This window comes from Triticum dicoccoides, chromosome 4A (assembly GCF_002162155.2).
Source record: "Triticum dicoccoides isolate Atlit2015 ecotype Zavitan chromosome 4A, WEW_v2.0, whole genome shotgun sequence".
Lineage (NCBI taxonomy): Eukaryota > Viridiplantae > Streptophyta > Magnoliopsida > Poales > Poaceae > Triticum > Triticum dicoccoides.
In genome coordinates this window covers 468,889,611-468,908,589 of record NC_041386.1, presented here as the reverse complement: position 1 = coordinate 468,908,589, position 18,979 = coordinate 468,889,611, and the positions used below count along the sequence as shown (strand labels likewise).

The 18,979-nt window shown below is 42.6% G+C and overlaps 1 protein-coding gene across 6 annotated transcripts; it reads left to right on the top strand.

Annotated features, from left to right (window-relative positions):
* Positions 1-15,402: 15,402 nt before the first annotated feature.
* On the top strand, positions 15,403-18,352 carry LOC119286239. 6 transcript variants are annotated; one of them, XR_005140331.1, is made up of 4 exons: positions 15,403-15,682; positions 15,760-15,843; positions 16,404-17,904; positions 17,993-18,352. XR_005140331.1 is itself a non-coding variant. In XM_037565613.1 (3 exons), exons 1-3 carry the CDS (start codon positions 15,554-15,556, stop codon positions 16,740-16,742), a joined length of 324 nt encoding a protein of 107 aa, XP_037421510.1. In that variant the 5' UTR covers positions 15,403-15,553; the 3' UTR covers positions 16,743-17,983. The 6 variants fall into 6 exon arrangements, 2 of the variants coding, with proteins under 2 accessions (XP_037421510.1, XP_037421509.1); XR_005140334.1 differs by having other exon boundaries at positions 16,404-17,865; positions 17,993-18,094; XR_005140333.1 differs by lacking the exon at positions 17,993-18,352 and having other exon boundaries at positions 16,404-17,526; positions 17,638-17,983.
* The last annotated feature ends 627 nt before the right edge of the window (positions 18,353-18,979 follow it).

The window sequence follows — 18,979 nt, the reverse complement described above, 5'->3', positions numbered from 1 at the left end:
CGGTTGTAACTTTATCGGAAGTTTCATGATCATCATCATTAGCTTCCTCACTAATTCGTGTATGAATCACTGGAACTGATTTCTGTGATGAACTACTTTCCAATAAGGGAGAAGGTACAGTTACCTCATCAAGTTCTACTTTCCTCCCGCTATCTTTTTTCGAGAGAAACTCCTTCTCTAGAAAGGATCCATTCTTGGCAACGAATATCTTGCCTTCAGATCTGTGATAGAAGGTGTAGCCAACAGTTTCCATTGGGTATCCTATGAAGACACATTTCTCTGATTTGGGTTTGAGCTTATCAGGTTGAAGCTTTTCCACATAAGCATCGTAGCCCCAAACTTTAATAAATGACAACTTGGGTTTCTTGCCAAACCACAGTTCATATGGTGTCGTCTCAACGGATTTCGATGGTGCCCTATTTAACATGAATGTAGCCGTCTCTAAAGCATAACCCCAAAATGATAGCAGTAAATCAGTAAGAGACATCATAGATTACACCATATCTAATAAAGTGTGGTTACAACGTTCGGACACGCCATTATGCTGTGGTATTCCTGGTGGCGTGAGTTGCGAAACTATTCCGCATTGTTTCAAATGAAGACCAAAGTCATAACTCAAATATTCACCTCCACGATCAGATCGTAGAAATTTTATTTTCTTGTTACGATGATTTTCCACTTCACTCTGAAATTCTTTGAACTTTTCAAATGTTTCAGACTTATGTTTCATTAAGTAGATATACCCATATCTGCTCAAATCATATGTGAATGTCAGAAAATGATGATACCCACCACGAGTATCAACACTCATCTGACCACATACATCAGTATGTATTATTTCCAATAAGTCTGTTGCTCGCTCCATTGTTCCCGAGAACGGAGTCTTGGTCATCTCGCCCATGAGGCATGGTTCGCAAGCATCAAGTGATTCATATTCAAGTGATTCCAAAAGCCCATCAGCATGGAGTTTCTTCATGCGGTTTACATCAATATGACCTAAACGGCAATGCCACAAATAAGTTACACTATCATTATTAAACTTATATCTTTTGGCTTCAATACTATGGATATGTGTATCACTACTATCGAGATTCAATAAAAATAGACCACTCATCAAGGGTTCATGACCATAAAAGATATTACTCATATAAATAGAACAACCATTATTCTCAGATTTAAATGAATAACCGCCTCGTATCAAACAAGATCCAGATATAATGTTCATGCTTAACGCTGGCACCAAATAACAATTATTCAGGTCTAATACTAATCCTGAAGGTAGATGTAGAGGTAGTGTGCCGACGGCGATCACCTCGACTTTGGAACCATTTCCCACGCGCGTCGTCACCTCGTCCTTAGCCAATCTTCGTTTAATTCGTAGCCCTGTTTCGAGTTGCAAATATGAGTAACAGAACCGGTATCAAATACCCATGCGCTACTACGAGCATTAGTAAGGTACACATCAATAACATCTATATCAAATATACCTTTCACTTTGCCATCCTTCTTATCCGCCAAATACTTGGGGCAGTTCCGCTTCCAGTGACCAGTCCCTTTGCAGTAGAAGCACTCAGTCTCAGGCTTAGGTCCAGAATTTGGGTTTCTTCACTTGAGAAGCAACTTGCTTGCTGTTCTTCTTGAAGTTCCCCTTCTTCCCTTTGCCCTTCGTCTTGAAACTAGTGGTCTTGTTGACCATCAACACTTGATGCTCCTTCTTGATTTCTACCTCCGCAGCCTTTAGCATTGCGAAGAGCTCGGGAATTGTCTTATGCATCCCTTGTATATTATAGTTCATCACGAAGCTTTTGTAGCTTGGTGGCAGTGATTGAAGAACTCTGTCAATGACACTATCATCAGGAAGATTAACTACAGTTGAGTCAAGTGGTTGTGGTACCCAGACATTCTGAGTATATGTTCACTGACAGAACTATTCTCCTCCATCTTGCAGCTATAGAACTTATTGAAGACTTCCTATCTCTCAATTCGGGCATTTGCTTGAAATATTGACTTCAACTCCTGGAACATCTCATATGCTCCATGACGTTCAAAACATCGTTGAAGTCCCAATTCTAAGCCGTAAAGCATGGCACACTGAACTATCGAGTAGTCATCGGCTTTGCTCTACCAGACGTTCATAACATTTGGTGTTGCTCCTGCAGCGGGCTTTGCACCTAGCGGTGCTTCTATGACGTAATTCTTCTGTGTAGCAATGAGGATAATCCTCAAGTTATGGACCCAGTACGTGTAGTTGCTACCATCATCTTTCAACTTAGTTTTCTCTAGGAACGCATTAAAATTCAAAGGAACACTAGCACGGGCCATTTATATACAACAACATAGACATGCAAAATACTATAAGGTACTAAGTTCATGATAAATTAAAGTTCAATTAATCATATTACTTAAGAACTCCCACTTAGATAGATATTTCTCTAGTCATCTAAATGATCATGTGATCCATATCAACTAAACAATGTCCAATCATCACGTGAGATGGAGTAGTTTTCAATGGTGAACATCACTATGTTGATCATATCTACTATATGATTCATGTTTGACCTTTCGGTCTCTGTGTTCTGAGGCCATATCTGCATCTCGTCAAGTTTAACCCGAGTATTCTGCGTGTGCAAAACTGGCTTGCACCCGTTGTATGTGAACGTAGAGCTTATCACACCCGATCATCACGTGGTGCCTCGGCATGACGAACTGTAGCAACGGTGCATACTCACGGAGAACACTTATACCTTGAAATTTAGTGAGGGGTCATCTTATAATGCTACCGCCGTACTAAGCAAAATATGATGCATAAAGGATAAACATCACATGCAATCAAAATAAGTGATATGATATGGCCATCATCATCTTGTGCCTTTGAACTCCATCTCCAAAGCACCATCATGATCACCATCGTCACCGGCTTGACACCTTGATCTCCATCGTAGCATCGTTGTCGTCTCGCCAACTATTGCTTCTACGACTATCTCTACCGCTTAGTGGTAAAGTAAAGCAATTACATGGCGATTGCATTTCATACAATAAAGCGAAAACCATATGGCTCCTGCTAGTTGCTGATAACTTTTACAAAACATGATCATCTCATACAACAATTTATATATCGTCATGTCTTGACCATATCACATCACAACATGCCCTGCAAAAACAAGTTATACGTCCTCTCCTTTGTTGTTGCAAGTTTTACGTGGCTGCTACGGGCTTCTAGCAAGAACCGTTCTTACCTAAGCATCAAAACCACAACTATTTTTCATCAAGTGTGCTGTTTTAACCTTCAACAAGGACCGGGCGTAGTCAAACTCGATTCAACTAAAGTTGGAGAAACAGAGACCCGCTAGCCACCTGTGTGCGAAGCACGTCGGTAGAACCAGTCTCATGAACGCGGGCATGTAATGTCGGTCCGGGCTGCTTCATCCAACAATACCGCCGAATCAAAGTAAGGCATTGCTGGTAAGCAGTATGACTATTATCGCCCACAACTCTTTGTGTTCTACTCGTGCATATAAACCCTACGCATAGACCTGGCTCGGATGCCACTGTTGGGGGATGCAGTATTTCAAATTTTTTGCCTACGATCACACAAGATCTATCTAGGAGATGCATAGCAACGAGAGGGGAGAGTGTGTGTACGTACCCTCGTAGACCGAAAGCGGAAGCGTTTAATAACGCGGTTGATGTAGTCGAACATCTTCGTGGTCCAACCGATCCAAGTACCGAACGCACGACACCTCCACGATCAGCACACGTTCAGCTCGATGACATCCCTCAATCTCTTGATCCAGTTGAGGCTAAGGGAGAGGTCCGTCAGCACGACGTTGTGGCGACGGTGATGATGTAGTTACCGACGTAGAGCTTCACCTAAGCACTACAATGATATGACCGAGGTGTATAACTATGGAGGGGGGGCACCGCACACGGCTAAAAGATCAACTTGTGTGTTCTAGGGTGCCCCCTCCACACGTATATAAAGGAGGGAGGAGAGGAGGGCCGCCCGGCCCCTAGGGCTCGCCCAAGAGGGGAGTCCTACTAGGACTCCTAGTCATAGTAGGATTCCACCAAAAGGGAGAGAGGGGGAAGGAAGGAGAGGGAGAGGGAGTAGGAAAGGGGGGCGCCACCCCCTTCCCTTGTAGTATTCAGATAGCAAGGGGGGGGCTGCCCTGTCTGCCCTCCTCTCTCTCCAATAAGGCCCACGGTGGCCCATTAGTTCCCCCGGGTGGTTCCGGTAACCCCTCCGACACTCTGTTTTTTACCCAAAACTATCCGCAACACTTCCGGTGTCCGAATAACATGTTCTAATATATCAATCTTTATGTCTCGACCATTTCGAGACTCCTCGTCATGTCCGTGATCTCATCTGGGACTCCGAACAAACTTCCGTACATCAAATCACATAACTCATTGTTGGGGAATGTAGTAATTACAAAAGTTTCCTACGCACATGCAAGATCATCGTGATGCATAGCAACGAGAGAGGAGAGTGTTGTCTACGTACCCTCGTAGACCAAAAGCGGAAGCGTTAGCACAATGCGGTTGATGTAGTCGTACGTCTTCACGGCCCGACCGATCAAGCATCGAAACTACGGCACCTCCAAGTTCTAGGTACAGGTTCAGCTCGATGACGATCCCCGGACTCCGATCCAGCAGAATGTCGGGGAAGAGTTCCGTCAGCACGACGGCGTGGTGACGATCTTGATGTTCTACCGTCGCAGGGCTTCGCCTAAGCACCGCTACAATATTATCGAGGATTATGGTGGAAGGGGGCACCGCACACGACTAAGAGATCAATGATCAATTGTTGTGTCTTTGGGGTGCCCCCCTGCACCCGTATATAAAGGAGCAAGGGAGGAGGAGGCCGGACCTAGGAGGGGGCGCACCAAGTGTGGAGTCCTACTAGGACTCCCTAGTCCTAGTAGGATTCCACCTCCCATATGGAATAGGAAAAGAGGAAGGGAAAAGGAGAAGGAAGGAAGGGGGCGCCCCCCTTCCCTAGTCCAATTCGGACCAGACCAAGGGGAGGGGTGCGGCCACCCTTGAGGCCCTTTTCCTTCTTTCCCGCATGGCCCAATAAGGCCCAATACATATTCCCGCAACTCTCCGGTACTCCGAAAAATACCTGAATCACTCGAAACCTTTCCGATGTCCGAATATAGTCGTCCAATATATCGATATTTACGTCTCGACCATTTCGAGACTCCTTGTCATGTCCCCGATCTCATCCGGGACTCCGAACTCCTTCGGTACATCAAAACTCATAAACTCATAATATAACTGTCATCGAAACCTTGAGCGTGCGGACCCTACGGGTTCGAGAACAATGTAGACATGACCGAGACACGTCTCCGGTCAATAACCAATAGCGAAACCTGGATGCTCATATTGGCTCCCACATATTCTATGAAGATCTTTATCGGTCAGACCGCATAACAACATACGTTGTTCCCTTTGTCATTGGTATGTTACTTGCCCGAGATTCGATCGTCGGTATCTCAATACCTAGTTCAATCTCGTTACCGGCAAGTCTCTTTACTCATTCCGTAATACATCATCCTGCAACTAACTCATTAGTTGCAATGCTTGCAAGGCTTAAGTGATGTGCATTACCGAGAGGGCCCAGAGATACCTCTCCGACAATCGGAGTGACAAATCATAATCTCGAAATACGCCAACCCAACAAGTACCTTCGGAGACACCTGTAGAGCACCTTTATAATCACCCAGTTACGTTGTGACGTTTGGTGGCACATAAAGTGTTCCTCTGGTAAACGGGAGTTGCATAATCTCATAGTCATAGGAACATGTATAAGTCATGAAGAAAGCAATAGCAACAAACTAAACGATCAAGTGCTATGCTAAAGGAATGGGTCAAGTCAATCACATCATTCTCCTAATGATGTGATCCCATTAATCAAATGACAACTCATGTCTATGGTTAGGAAACATAACCATCTTTGATCAATGAGCTAGTCAAGTAGAGGCATACTAGTGACACTCTGTTTGTCCATGTATTCACACATGTATTATGTTTCCGGTTAATACAATTCTAGCATGAATAATAAACATTTATCATGATATAAGGAAATAAATAATAACTTTATTATTGCCTCTAGGGCATATTACCTTCAGTCTCCCACTTGCACTAGAGTCAATAATCTAGTTCACATCACCATGTGATTTAACATCAATAGTTCACATCACCATGTGATTAACACCCATAGTTCACGTCGACATGTGACCAACACCCAAAGGGTTTACTAGAGTCAATAATCTAGTTCGCATCGCTATGTAATTAACACCCAAAGAGTACTGAGGTGTGATCATGTTTTGCTTGTGAGAGAAGTTTAGTCAACAGGTCTGCCATATTCAGATCCGTAAGTATTTTGCAAATTTCTACGTCAACAATGCTCTGCATGGAGCTACTCTAGCTAATTGCTCCCACTTTCAGTATGTATCCAGATTGAGACTTAGAGTCATCTGGATCAGTGTCAAAACTTGCATCGACGTAACCCTTTACAACGAACCTTTTGTCACCTCCATAATCGAGAAACATACCCTTATTCCACTAAGGATAATTTTGACCAATGTCCAGTGATCTACTCCTAGATCACTATTGTACTCCTTTGCCAAACTCAGGGCAGGGTATACAATAGGTCTGGTACACAACATGGCATACTTTATAGAACCTATGGCTGAGGCATAGGGAATGACTTTCATTCTCTCTCTATCTTCTGCTGTGGTCGGGTTTTGAGTCTTACTCAACTTCACACCTTGTAACACAGGCAAGAACTCCTTTTTGACTGTTCCATTTTGAACTACTTCAAAATCTTGTCAAGGTATGTACTCATTGAAAAAACTTATCAAGCGTATTGATCTATCTCTATAGATCTTGATGATCAATATGTAAGTAGCTTCACCGAGGTCTTTCTTTGAAAAAACTCCTTTCAAACATTCCTTTATGCTTTGCAGAATAATTCTACATTATCTTCGATCGACAATATGTCTTTCACATATACTTATCAGAAATGTTGTAGTGCTCCCACTCACTTTCTTGTAAATACAGACTTCACCGCAAGTCTGTATAAAACTATATGCTTTGATCAACTTATCAAAGCGTATATTCCAACTCCGAGATGCTTGCACCAGTCCATAGATGGATCGCTGGAGCTTGCATATTTTGTTAGTACCTTTAGGATTGACAAAACCTTCTGGTTGCATCATATACAACTCTTCTTTAATAAATCCATTAAGGAATGCAGTTTTGTTTATCCATTTGCCAGATTTCATAAAATGCGGCAATTGCTAACATGATTCGGACAGACTTAAGCATAGATACGAGTGAGAAACTCTCATCGTAGTCAACACCTTGAACTTGTCGAAAACCTTTTTGCGACAATTCTAGCTTTGTAGATAGTAACACTACTATCAGCGTTCGTCTTCCTCTTGAAGATCCATTTAATCTCAATGGCTCGCCGATCATTGGGCAAGTCAATCAAAGTCCATACTTTGTTCTCATACATGGATCTCATCTCAGATTTCATGGCCTCAAGCCATTTCGCGGAATCTGGGCTCATCATTGCTTCCTCATAGTTCGTAGGCTCATCATGGTCAAGTAACATGACCTCCAGAACAGGATTACCGTACCACTCTGGTGCGGATCTCACTCTGATTTACCTATGAGGTTCGGTAGTAACTTGATCTGAAGTTACATGATCATCATCATTAGCTTCCTCACTAATCGGTGTAGTAGTCACAGGAATAGATTTCTGTGATGAACTAATTTCCAATAAGGGAGCAGGTACAGTTACCTCATCAAGTTCTACTTTCCTCCCACTCACTTCTTTCGAGAGAAACTCCTTTTCTAGAAAGGATCCACTCAAAGCAACGAATATATTGCCTTCGGATCTGTGATAGAAGGTGTACCCAACATTTTCTTTTGGGTATCCTATGAAGACGCACTTCTCCGATTTGGGTTAGAGCTTATCAGGTTGAAACTTTTTCACATAAGCATTGCAACCTCAAACTTTAAGAAACGACAGCTTAGGTTTCTTGCCAAACCATAGTTCATACGGTGTCGTCTCAACGGATTTAGATGGTGCCCTATTTAACGTGAATGCAGTTGTCTCTAATGCATAACCCCAAAACGATAGTGGTAGATCGGTAAGAGACATCATAGATCGCACCGTATCTAATAAAGTACAGTTATGACGTTCGGACACACCATTATGCTGTGGTGTTCCAGGTGGCGTGAGTAGTGAAACTATTTCACATTGTTTTTAACTGAAGGTCAAACTCGTAACTCAAATATTTTACTTCTGCAATCATATCGTAGAAACTTTTACTTTTGTTACGATGATTCTCCACTTCACTCTGAAATTCTTTGAACTTTTCACATGTTTCAGACTTGTGTTTCATCAAGTAGATATACTCATATCTGCTCAAATCATCTGTGAAGATCAGAAAATAATGATACTTGCCACGAGCCTCAATATTCATCAGACCACATACATCAGTATGTATGATTTCGAAAAAATCTGTTGCTCGCTCCATTGTTCCGGAGAACGGAGTCTTAGTCATCTTGCCCATGAGGCATGGTTCACAAGCATCAACTGATTCATAATCAAGTGATTCCAAAAACCCATCAGCATGGATTTTCTTCATGCGCTTTACACCAATATGACCTAAACGGCAGTGCCACAAATAAATTGCACCATCATTATTAACTTTGCATCTTTTGGTTTCAATATTATGAATATGTGTATCACTATGATCGAGATCCAACGAACCATTTTCATTGGGTGTGTAACCATATAAGGTTTTATTCATGTAAACAGAACAACAATTTATTCTCTTAATTAAATGAATAACCGTATTGCAATAAACATGATCAAATCATATTCATGCTCAACGCAAACACCAAATAACACTTATTTAGGTTCAACACTAATCCCAAAAGTATAGGGAGTGTGCGATGATGATCATATCAATCTTGGAACCACTTCCAACACACATCGTCACTTCACCCTTAACTAGTCTATGTTCATTCTGCAACTCACGTTTCGAGTTACTACTCTTAGCAACGGAACCAGTATCAAATACCGAGGGGTTGCTACGAACACTAGTAAAATACACATCAATAATCTGTATATCAAATATACCTTTGTTCACTTTGCCATCCTTTTTATCCGCCAAATACTTGGGGCAGTTCCGCTTCCAGTGACCAGTCCCTTTGCAGTAGAAGCACTTAGTCTCAGGCTTAGGACCAGACTTGGGCTTCTTCACTTGAGCAGCAACTTGCTTGCCGTTCTTCTTGAAGTTCCCCATCTTCCCTTTGCCCTTTTCTTGAAACTAGTGGTCTTGTCTACCATCAACACTTGATATTTTTCTTGATTTCTACCTTCGTCGATTTCAGCATTACGAAGAGCTTGGGAATCGTTTCTGCTATCCCTTGCATATCATAGTTCATCACGAAGTTCTACTAACTTGGTGATGGTGACTAGAGAATTCTGTCAATCACTATTTTATCTGGAAGATTAACTCCCACTTGATTCAAGCGATTGTAGTACCCAGACAATCTGAGCACATGCTCACTGCTTGAGCTATTCTCCTCCATCTTTTAGCTATAGAACTTGTTGGAGACTTCATATCTCTCAACTCGGGTATTTGCTTGAAATATTAACTTCAACTCCTGGAACATCTCATATGATCCATGACGTTCAAAACGTCTTTGAAGTCCCAATTCTAAGCCGTTTAAGCATGGTGCACTAAACCATCAAGTAATCATCATATTGAGCTAGCCAAATGTTCATAACATCTGCATCTGCTCCTGCAATAGGTTTGTCACCTAGCGGTGCATCAAAGACATAATTCTTCTGTGCAGCAATGAGGATAAACCTCAGATCACGGATCCAATCCGCATCATTGCTACTAGCATCTTTCAACTTAGTTTTCTCTAGGAACATATCAAAAATGAAACAGGGGAGCTAAACGCGAGCTATTGATCTACAACATAGATATGCTAATACTACCAGGACTAAGTTCATGATAAATTAAAGTTCAATTAATCATATTACTTAAGAACTCCCACTTAGATAGACATCCCTCTAATCCTCTAAGTGATCACGTGATCCAAATCAACTAAACCATGTCCGATCATCACGTGAGATGGAGTAGTTTCAATGGTGAACATCACTATGTTGATCATATCTACTATATGATTCACGCTCGACCTTTCGGTCTCCGTGTTCCGAGGCCATATTTGTTATATGCTAGGCTCATCAAGTTTAACCTGAGTATTCCGCATGTGCAACTGTTTTGCACCCGTTGTATTTGAACGTAGAGCCTGTCACACCAGATCATCACGTGGTGTCTCAGCACAAAGAACTTTCGCAACGGTGCATACTCAGGGAGAACACTTATACTTTGATAATTTAGTGAGGGATCATCTTATAATGCTGCCGTCAATCAAAGCAAGATAAGATGCATAAAAGATAAACATCACATGCAATCAATATAAGTGATATGATATGGCCATCATCATCTTGTACTTGTGATCTCCATCTCCGAAGTACCGTCATGATCACCATCTTCACCGGCGTGACACCTTGATCTCCATCGTAGCATCGTTGTCGTCTTGCCAATCTTATGCTTCCACGACTATCGCTACCGCTTAGTGATAAAGTAAAGCATTACAGTGCGATTGCATTGCATACAATAAAGCGACAACCATATGGCTCCTGCCAGTTGCCGATAACTCGGTTACAAAACATGATCATCTCATACAATAAAATTTAGCATCATGTCTTGACCATATCACATCACAACATGCCCTGCAAAAACAAGTTAGACGTCCTCTACTTTGTTGTTGCAAGTTTTACGTGGCTGCTACGGGCTTAGCAAGAACCGTTCTTACCTACGCATCAAAACCACAACAATAGTTTGTCAAGTTGGTGCTGTTTTAACCTTCGCAAGGACCGGGCGTAGCCACACTGGGTTCAACTAAAGTTGGAGAAACTGACACCCGCCAGCCACCTGTGTGCAAAGCACGTCGGTAGAACCAGTCTCGCGTAAGCGTACGCGTAATGTCGGTCCGGGCCACTTCATCCAACAATACCGCCAAACCAAAGTATGACATGCTGGTAAGCAGTATGACTTATATTGCCCACAACTCACTTGTGTTCTACTCGTGCATAACATAACGCATAAAACCTAGGCTTGGATGCCACTGTTGGGGAACGTAGTAATTTCAAAAATTTCCTACGCACACGTAAGATCATGGTGATGCATAGCAACGAGAGATGAGAGTGTTGTCTACATACCCTCGTAGACCGAAAGCGGAAGCGTTAGCACAACGCGGTTGATGTAGTCGCACGTCTTCACGGCCCGACCGATCAAGCACCGAAACTACAGCACCTCCGAGTTCTAGCACACGTTCAACTCGATGACGATCCCCGGACTCCGATCTAGCAGAATGTCGGGGAAGAGTTCCGTCAGCACGACGTCGTGGTGACGATCTTGATGTTCTACCGTCGCAGGGCTTCGCCTAAGCACCAATACAATATTATCGAGGATTATGGTGGAAGGGGGCACCGCACACGGCTAAGATATCAATGATCAATTGTTGTGTCTTTGGGGTGCCCCCCTGCACCCGTATATAAAGGAGCAAGGGAGGAGGAGGCCGGCCCTAGGAGGGGGCGCACCAAGTGTGGAGTCCTACTAGGACTCCCTAGTCCTAGTAGGATTCCACCTCCCATATGGAATAGGAAAAGAGGAAGGGAAAAGGAGAAGGAAGGAAGGGGGCGCCCCCCTTCCCTAGTCCAATTCGGACCAGACCAAGGGGAGGGGGGCGGCCACCCTTGAGGCCCTTTTCCTTCTTTCCCGTATGGCCCAATAAGGCCCAATACGTATTCCCGTAACTCTTCGGTACTCTGAAAAATACCCGAATCACTCGGAACCTTTCCGATGTTCGAATATAGTCGTACAATATATCGATCTTTACGTCTCGACCATTTCGAGACTCCTCGTCATGTCCCCGATCTCATCCGGGACTCCGAACTCCTTCGGTACATCAAAACTCATAAACTCATAATATAACTGTCATCGAAACCTTAAGCGTGCGGACCCTACGGGTTCGAAAACAATGTAGACATGACCGAGACACGTCTCTGGTCAATAACCAATAGTGTAACCTGGATGATCATATTGGCTCCCACATATTCCACGAAGATCTTTATCGGTCAGACCACATAACAACATACGTTGTTCCCTTTGTCATTGGTATGTTACTTGCCCGAGATTCGATCGTCGGTATCTCAATACCTAGTTCAATCTCGTTACCGGCAAGTCTCTTTACTCGTTCCGTAATACATCATCCTGCAACTAACTCATTAGTTGCAATGCTTGCAAGGCTTAAGTGATGTGCATTACCGAGAGGGCCCAGAGATACCTCTCCGACAATCGGAGTGACAAATCCTAATCTCGAAATACGCCAACCCAACAAGTACCTTCGGAGACACCTGTAGAGCACCTTTATAATCACCCAGTTACGTTGTGACGTTTGGTGGCACATAAAGTGTTCCTTCGGTAAACGAGAGTTGCATAATCTCATAGTCATAGGAACATGTATAAGTCATGAAGAAAGCAATAGCAACAAACTAAACGATCAAGTGCTATGCTAACGGAATGGGTCAAGTCAATCACATCATTCTCCTAATGATGTGATCCCGTTAATCAAATGACAACTCATGTCTATGGTTAGGATACATAACCATCTTTGATCAACGAGCTACTCAAGTAGAGGCATACTAGTGACACTCTGTTTGTCCATGTATTCACACATGTATTATGTTTCCGGTTAATACAATTCTAGTATGAATAATAAACATTTGTCATGATATAAGGAAATAAATAATAACTTTATTATTGCCTCTAGGGCATATTTCCTTCACTCATAATACAAATCGTCATCGAATGTTAAGCGTGCGGACCCTACGGGTTCGAGAACTATGTAGACATGACCGAGACACATCTCCAATGAATAACCAATAGCGGAACCTGGATGCTCATATTCGCTCCTACATATTCTACGAAGATCTTTATCGGTCAAACCGCATAACAACATACGTTGTTCCCTTTGTCATCAGTATGTTACTTGCCCGAGATTCGATCGTCGGTATCATCATAGCTAGTTCAATCTCGTCACCAGCAAGTCTCTTTACTCGTCCTGTAATGTATCATCCCGTGGCTAACTCATTAGACACATTTCTTGCAAGGCTCATAGTGATGTGCATTACCGAGAGGGCCCAGAGATACCTCTCCGATACACGGAGTGACAAATCCTAATCTCGATCTATGCCAACTCAACAAACACCATCGGAGACACATGTAGATCATTTTTATAATCACCCAATTACGTTGTGACATTTGATAGCACACAAGGTGTTCCTCCAGTATTCGGGAGTTGCATAATCTCATAGTCTGAGGAACATGTATAAGTCATGAAGAAAGTAATAGCAGAAAAACTAAACGATCATTATGCTAAGCTAACACATGGGTCTTGTCCATGACATCATTCTCTAATAATGTGATCCCGTTCAACAAATGACAACACATGTCTATAGCTAGGAAACTTCACCATTTTTGGTTAACGAGCTAGTCAAGTAGAGGCATACTAGGGACACTCTGTTTGTCTATGTATGCACACATGTACTAAGTTTCCGGTTAATATAATTATAGCATGAATAATAAACATTTATCAAGATATAAGGAAATATAAATAACAACTTTATTATTGCCTCTAGGGAATATTTCCTTCAAGCCAGGCTGATGGGCCGAAAGAATAAAGTAGAAGACTGTCCCCCGTGTCTGGGTAGGACTCCTATATGCGTGGATGGGGAGTTTTGTGTCCGGATGTGTTGTTTCCTTCCTCTACAAACTGACTTTGTACAACCCTAGGTCTCTCCGGTGTATATATAAACCAGAGGGTTTAGTCCGTAGAGGCTATCAGAATATTCATAGGCTACACGGCTAGTGTTTAGCCATTATGATCTTGAGGTAGATCAACTCTTGTAACCCCTATACTCATTGAATACAATCAAGAAGGACTTAGGGGTTTACCTCCTTTAAGAGGGCCCAAACCTGGGTAAACATTGTGTCCCCCATCGTCCCTTGTTACCATTGATCCTCAGACACACAGTTCGGGACCTCCTACCCGAGATCTGCCGGTTTTGACACTGACAGGCTCCACTACCCATCAGGGCACGCCTGGGGCCTCTAGCGCGCCCTGGTGCCTAGTGGTCCCCACGGGCCTCCTCCCGTGTGCTCCTTTGGCTCCCTGGGTGTGTTCTGTCCAGAAAAAATATCCAAAAAGTTTCATTGCAGTTGGACTTCATTTGGTATTGATATTCTGCAAAGTAAAAAACAAGCGGAAAACAACAACTGGCATTGGGCACTATGTCAATAGGTTACTCCCAAAAATGATATAAAGTTGCTAGTAAGTGAATATAAAACATCCAAGATTGATAATATAATAGCATGGAACAGTCAAAAAATTATAGATATGTTGGAGACATATCACAGGGCGTGCGAAGAGAAAAGGGAATCGCCAAATCAAGATCAGAGCGGCAACGAAACTAGGCACCAGTGAGCACCCGCGAGGAGCCAGAGTGGGTTGAAGGTCACATGTAGGCATGGAAAGGACAAATGAGGAAGACCATAGGAGGCAAGACTTCGGGTTGTCTCTTGTAACTCTTGAGGCGAGCTTGCACCACCACCTTTCCAAGAGTTTTGTTGATGGCATCCCGACAAAGATCATATCGGGGGTGCATTGACCTTTTCTATGTTGCCATCTTTCGGTGGCATCCCCCATTTTCTTGGGGGAACTTACCCATCTTGCGATGGTGCTGCGCCTTTAAATCCAGGCGAGGAAGTTGTGGCCTTCTTTGAAGATGGATTTGGTTGGATGTGTTGTGTCGGCATCCGTAGTTGCATGGTGATGGCGTTCCCGATGGTGCCAGTCTCCCCCTCATCAGAGCTGGCATGTTCTTGTTCCTAGTGTTTCTTTAATGGAGGAGGACCTCGACATCTTTGGCCACTACAAGGAAACCCGCTATAAAGCAACAAAAATTCTACAACGTTTTGAGTATATGTTGTAAAATTCAGAATAGATACACATATATGGGTTGTAGTATATGCGCTGCAGATATGCAGCTCATGACCCTATCATGATTATAAAAAAAGTGGAAAGGAGAGGGAGACGCGTGAGAAACAGAGGCCACGACTCCCTCGTCTCTACCAAATCGCCGCCACCAATGCCTCGTCTCCCTCCTCCGACCCGCCTCGTCTCCCTTGCGTCGACCCTCCCCCTCCCCTCATCCCACCTCACAGCTTCGAAGGCTGCCAGATCCGCCACATCCTCACCCAACCGTCCCTCTCGCGTCCCATCCCGGTCTCTTCACGCAGCTCCTCGCTGTGCTACCTGCGGCGGCTGCATCAAGTGATGTCCGGCGAATCCCGCCAACGCCAAGCACAGCCCGAGGTCCCTTTGCTCCATGGAGCCTTCCCATCCAGCTAGATCGAGTGCTTGCTGCCACCAAAGCCCACCCGCGACCCATCCCGCATGGCTAGGGTTTCAGGCGTCGGATCTGGTGTCAGTGGCCATGTCGTCCTCGTTTCCTCCGGTGAGTGCATCCCTTCCCTTGGCTTCATCCTCTCTCTCTGTCCCTTCTCTAACATCTGCTCTTCACTTCTCATGTAGATGTGCGGGGAGGAACGGGCAGTGGACAACCTTGCTGCGACTCGGGATGAAGCAGCCACGAGCTTCCTCCTCCTCCGGCTTCAGGTGAGTTGGTCCACTCCTCCCTCTGCTCTGGTTCGTGGCACAACAGGAGACATTGTTGCTCTGGTGTTGTTAGGATTTTCTACTGTTTGGGATCAAGTGCCTATTGGTTGAGGTCAATTTGATTTTGTTTTGCTACTAAAGTGTCAAAGCAGAGGACGACCACATGCTCGACTGAGTCACGATGTGTTGAGGCTGGGAAGGTCGGCATGGCCTTCAACCATGGCAAATACACCTACTATGCTGCTGCCTTGCAAGCATTAGTGGCTAGAAATCAACTCCTAGCTGCATATTCTTTCTAGGGTAACATCATTGTAGGGAGGGATTCTGAAGCCCATATACGTAGTAACCAGTGTGTTTGAGGCAATTAGTACAAAAAACACCTAGGCATGGTTAAAATTCAGGTGGGGGTCTACAAGTAATTAATACAGTATATATCTCCAAGGCCCTATTTATTTTCTTTCCCAATCTTTAGTATTCTCCTGTTTCAGGTTTTGACCATGGCCAACATATATTGTTGTAGGCTAATTACTCAATCAATCTAACGATGGTTCATGTGGCAGTGGAGGTGTACCAACGGTAGTTTGAAGCAGATTAGGCGGCCGCGGGCATCTTTGGCGGTGAGGCCGTCCAGTGAAGGAAATGGCAGTGTGGCGATTTGTGTTCTATTCTCCATCCTTTAAGCTCATAACAGAAGAAAGAACTATACAATCACTATTATTTTATTAAGAAAAAACCTATCATGTACGCATGTTTTGATGAGTACTCCTCTTGACTCGATTGTGTTGTAGGGAGTGGAAGCATCCAATTGCGGTGATCTGCAGCTCTGGTCGCCTCCAGCAGCACCACATAATCAAAGTTCCAAACAGTTGTGTTGGACTGCTGCCTCTAGCCAACCATAACATAATCATTGGATGTGCTTCTTATGTAGAAGATTTGAGTGATCTATGTGTTTATTTCAGAAAACATTTTCTTAATGAAGATTTATATTATATAGATATTCCTGTACATTAGCTTTAGTTTTTTTGCTAACTAGAAAGTGGTTTCCTTTTTCTTACACCAACTCACTAAAGCATTGGGTTCATTTGGGGTTCCTAGATAGCTAATTTTAGGAGCACACAAGATTTCGACTCCTGCTATGTAATTAAAGGAAATCATGATATTGACTAATATCCTCTGTATATTTACTAACCCTGGATCGGAGACATTTAAATTTAAATTATAATTTGGAAAGTTTATTTATAGGAATGATACATAGTATGTATAAATGCATTTATGAAAATAAATTTATTTCAGCCACATGTAAGCCAACACAGTATCACATGTAATATTTCTCAATTAGTTAAAAGTATGCTTCTTTTAAAACTGGTGGTTTTATTTTTTATTACATAAAAATGTTATAGTTATACATGGCAAACTAAAATTGTTGTGCAGACACACTGGTTGATGACTAGTCTAACTAACTCAGGGATAAATTCATTGAGTAAGATGTAAAGTTGCCAAGATAGTAACTAGGGCACATAGAACGGGACGAATATAGATTCTCTTATTTTATTAAGTAGAATGGAACTTGGTGAAGCTTTACTTGTGTTGCGCTGTTCTAGAGATGCATAAGACACATGTAACCATTTTCCCTTGGCATTGCAGCTGCATGCACCAACTTGATGTAGGGCGACACCATGGAAGGTATACACTCTCCCTCTCCCTACTGTACTACCGCTCGTTGTGTCCATGAACATTGAGCCATGCTAGGTTCTATCTGTCCATATAATGTTATTGAGCCATATTGTTCTGTAGGCTATGTCGTATATTATGGCGTCTGGATTAGTCATCAATGATCACTAACACTCATGCTGGTATATTTCCAGAATCATAACAAGGACGTAGTTCTTGCTACAGTTCTAAGTTATGATCCCGAATTTAAACTTAATGGTGCTGAAATTAAAATGCATTTTGGGCAGTGTAATACAAAACTTGCGAAAGCTGAAGATTTGGTACAGATTCGCAAAAACTGCAATACTAATGGTAATGCAGAAAAAATATATTGCATGGCCCTCAACGTTTGTACGTGTCTAATATCCTGCCTTTATCACTACTTGTATCATGTCAATGCATTATGTGTTAATAGTTCATTTTGTTATTTTTGTTGTAGATTGAAAAGATATATGGATGATTATATGAGTGCGTAACAAGTATACTGCAATGATGATGATGATGATGATGACGATGATATTCTGGTTCATGATGATGATGATGACGATGATATTCTGGTTCATGATGATGATGATGGATGCTTTCAATTTTAGTTAAGTTGTGGGATGTTCCTGTTGGATGATGTTCCTCAGTTAGTTTTAGTCAAGTTGTAGGGATATTGATGGATGATTTTAGTTTAGATTTTGCTGTCAAGAAAATTTTAGATTGTGCATCACATTTGGATGATGTTCCTCCTGTAATATCCATTGTTGTAATCCAACAGTTTTATCTGATATATGATTTCTTCCTCTTGTGAGTATATTCTCTTATTTTTTTTCCTCACTTGATACACATAATTATCATCATTATGTGGAGCATTAATTTAATTGTTGACATTATACAATATTATTCATATTACATATGCACCAACATCTAAAGCCTTCCAAATTCTCTATTGCGTATCAATCAGATTTGGATTCATGTACATTAAGCATCAACGTATATAAGTGTTGTAAAAATAGGTTTTATGTGTTGTACTCTTGCAACGGTCACTTTTACCAACGATAGTACAAGCGTTGCATTATGCACTAGCAACACCGGATAAGGCTACGCATCCCAATCCGTTGGTAAAGACTCTCGCAACGCATATATGGACTTTTAGATACGGAAAAAAGCATTGCTATATGAGGGGTCATGTTGTAGTGCCCGACTTTATGCTTCATTATCCGTAGTATGTGAGGCTTAGTCTGCTGCTTTCTAGTGTCATTGTATCTTATCATTATGTTTTTCCTTCTCTTTGCCCGAGGGTGTATGCTTGTAATCCTAGCCGGTTGATGGCGAACTAGATTCGAGACCTATCCCTGGCTCGTTCGATGCCTTTTCGCTAAAAAAAGATCACATCGAACATCATGAGATGAAGACTTAGTTGCCATATTGCCTTCTCTAT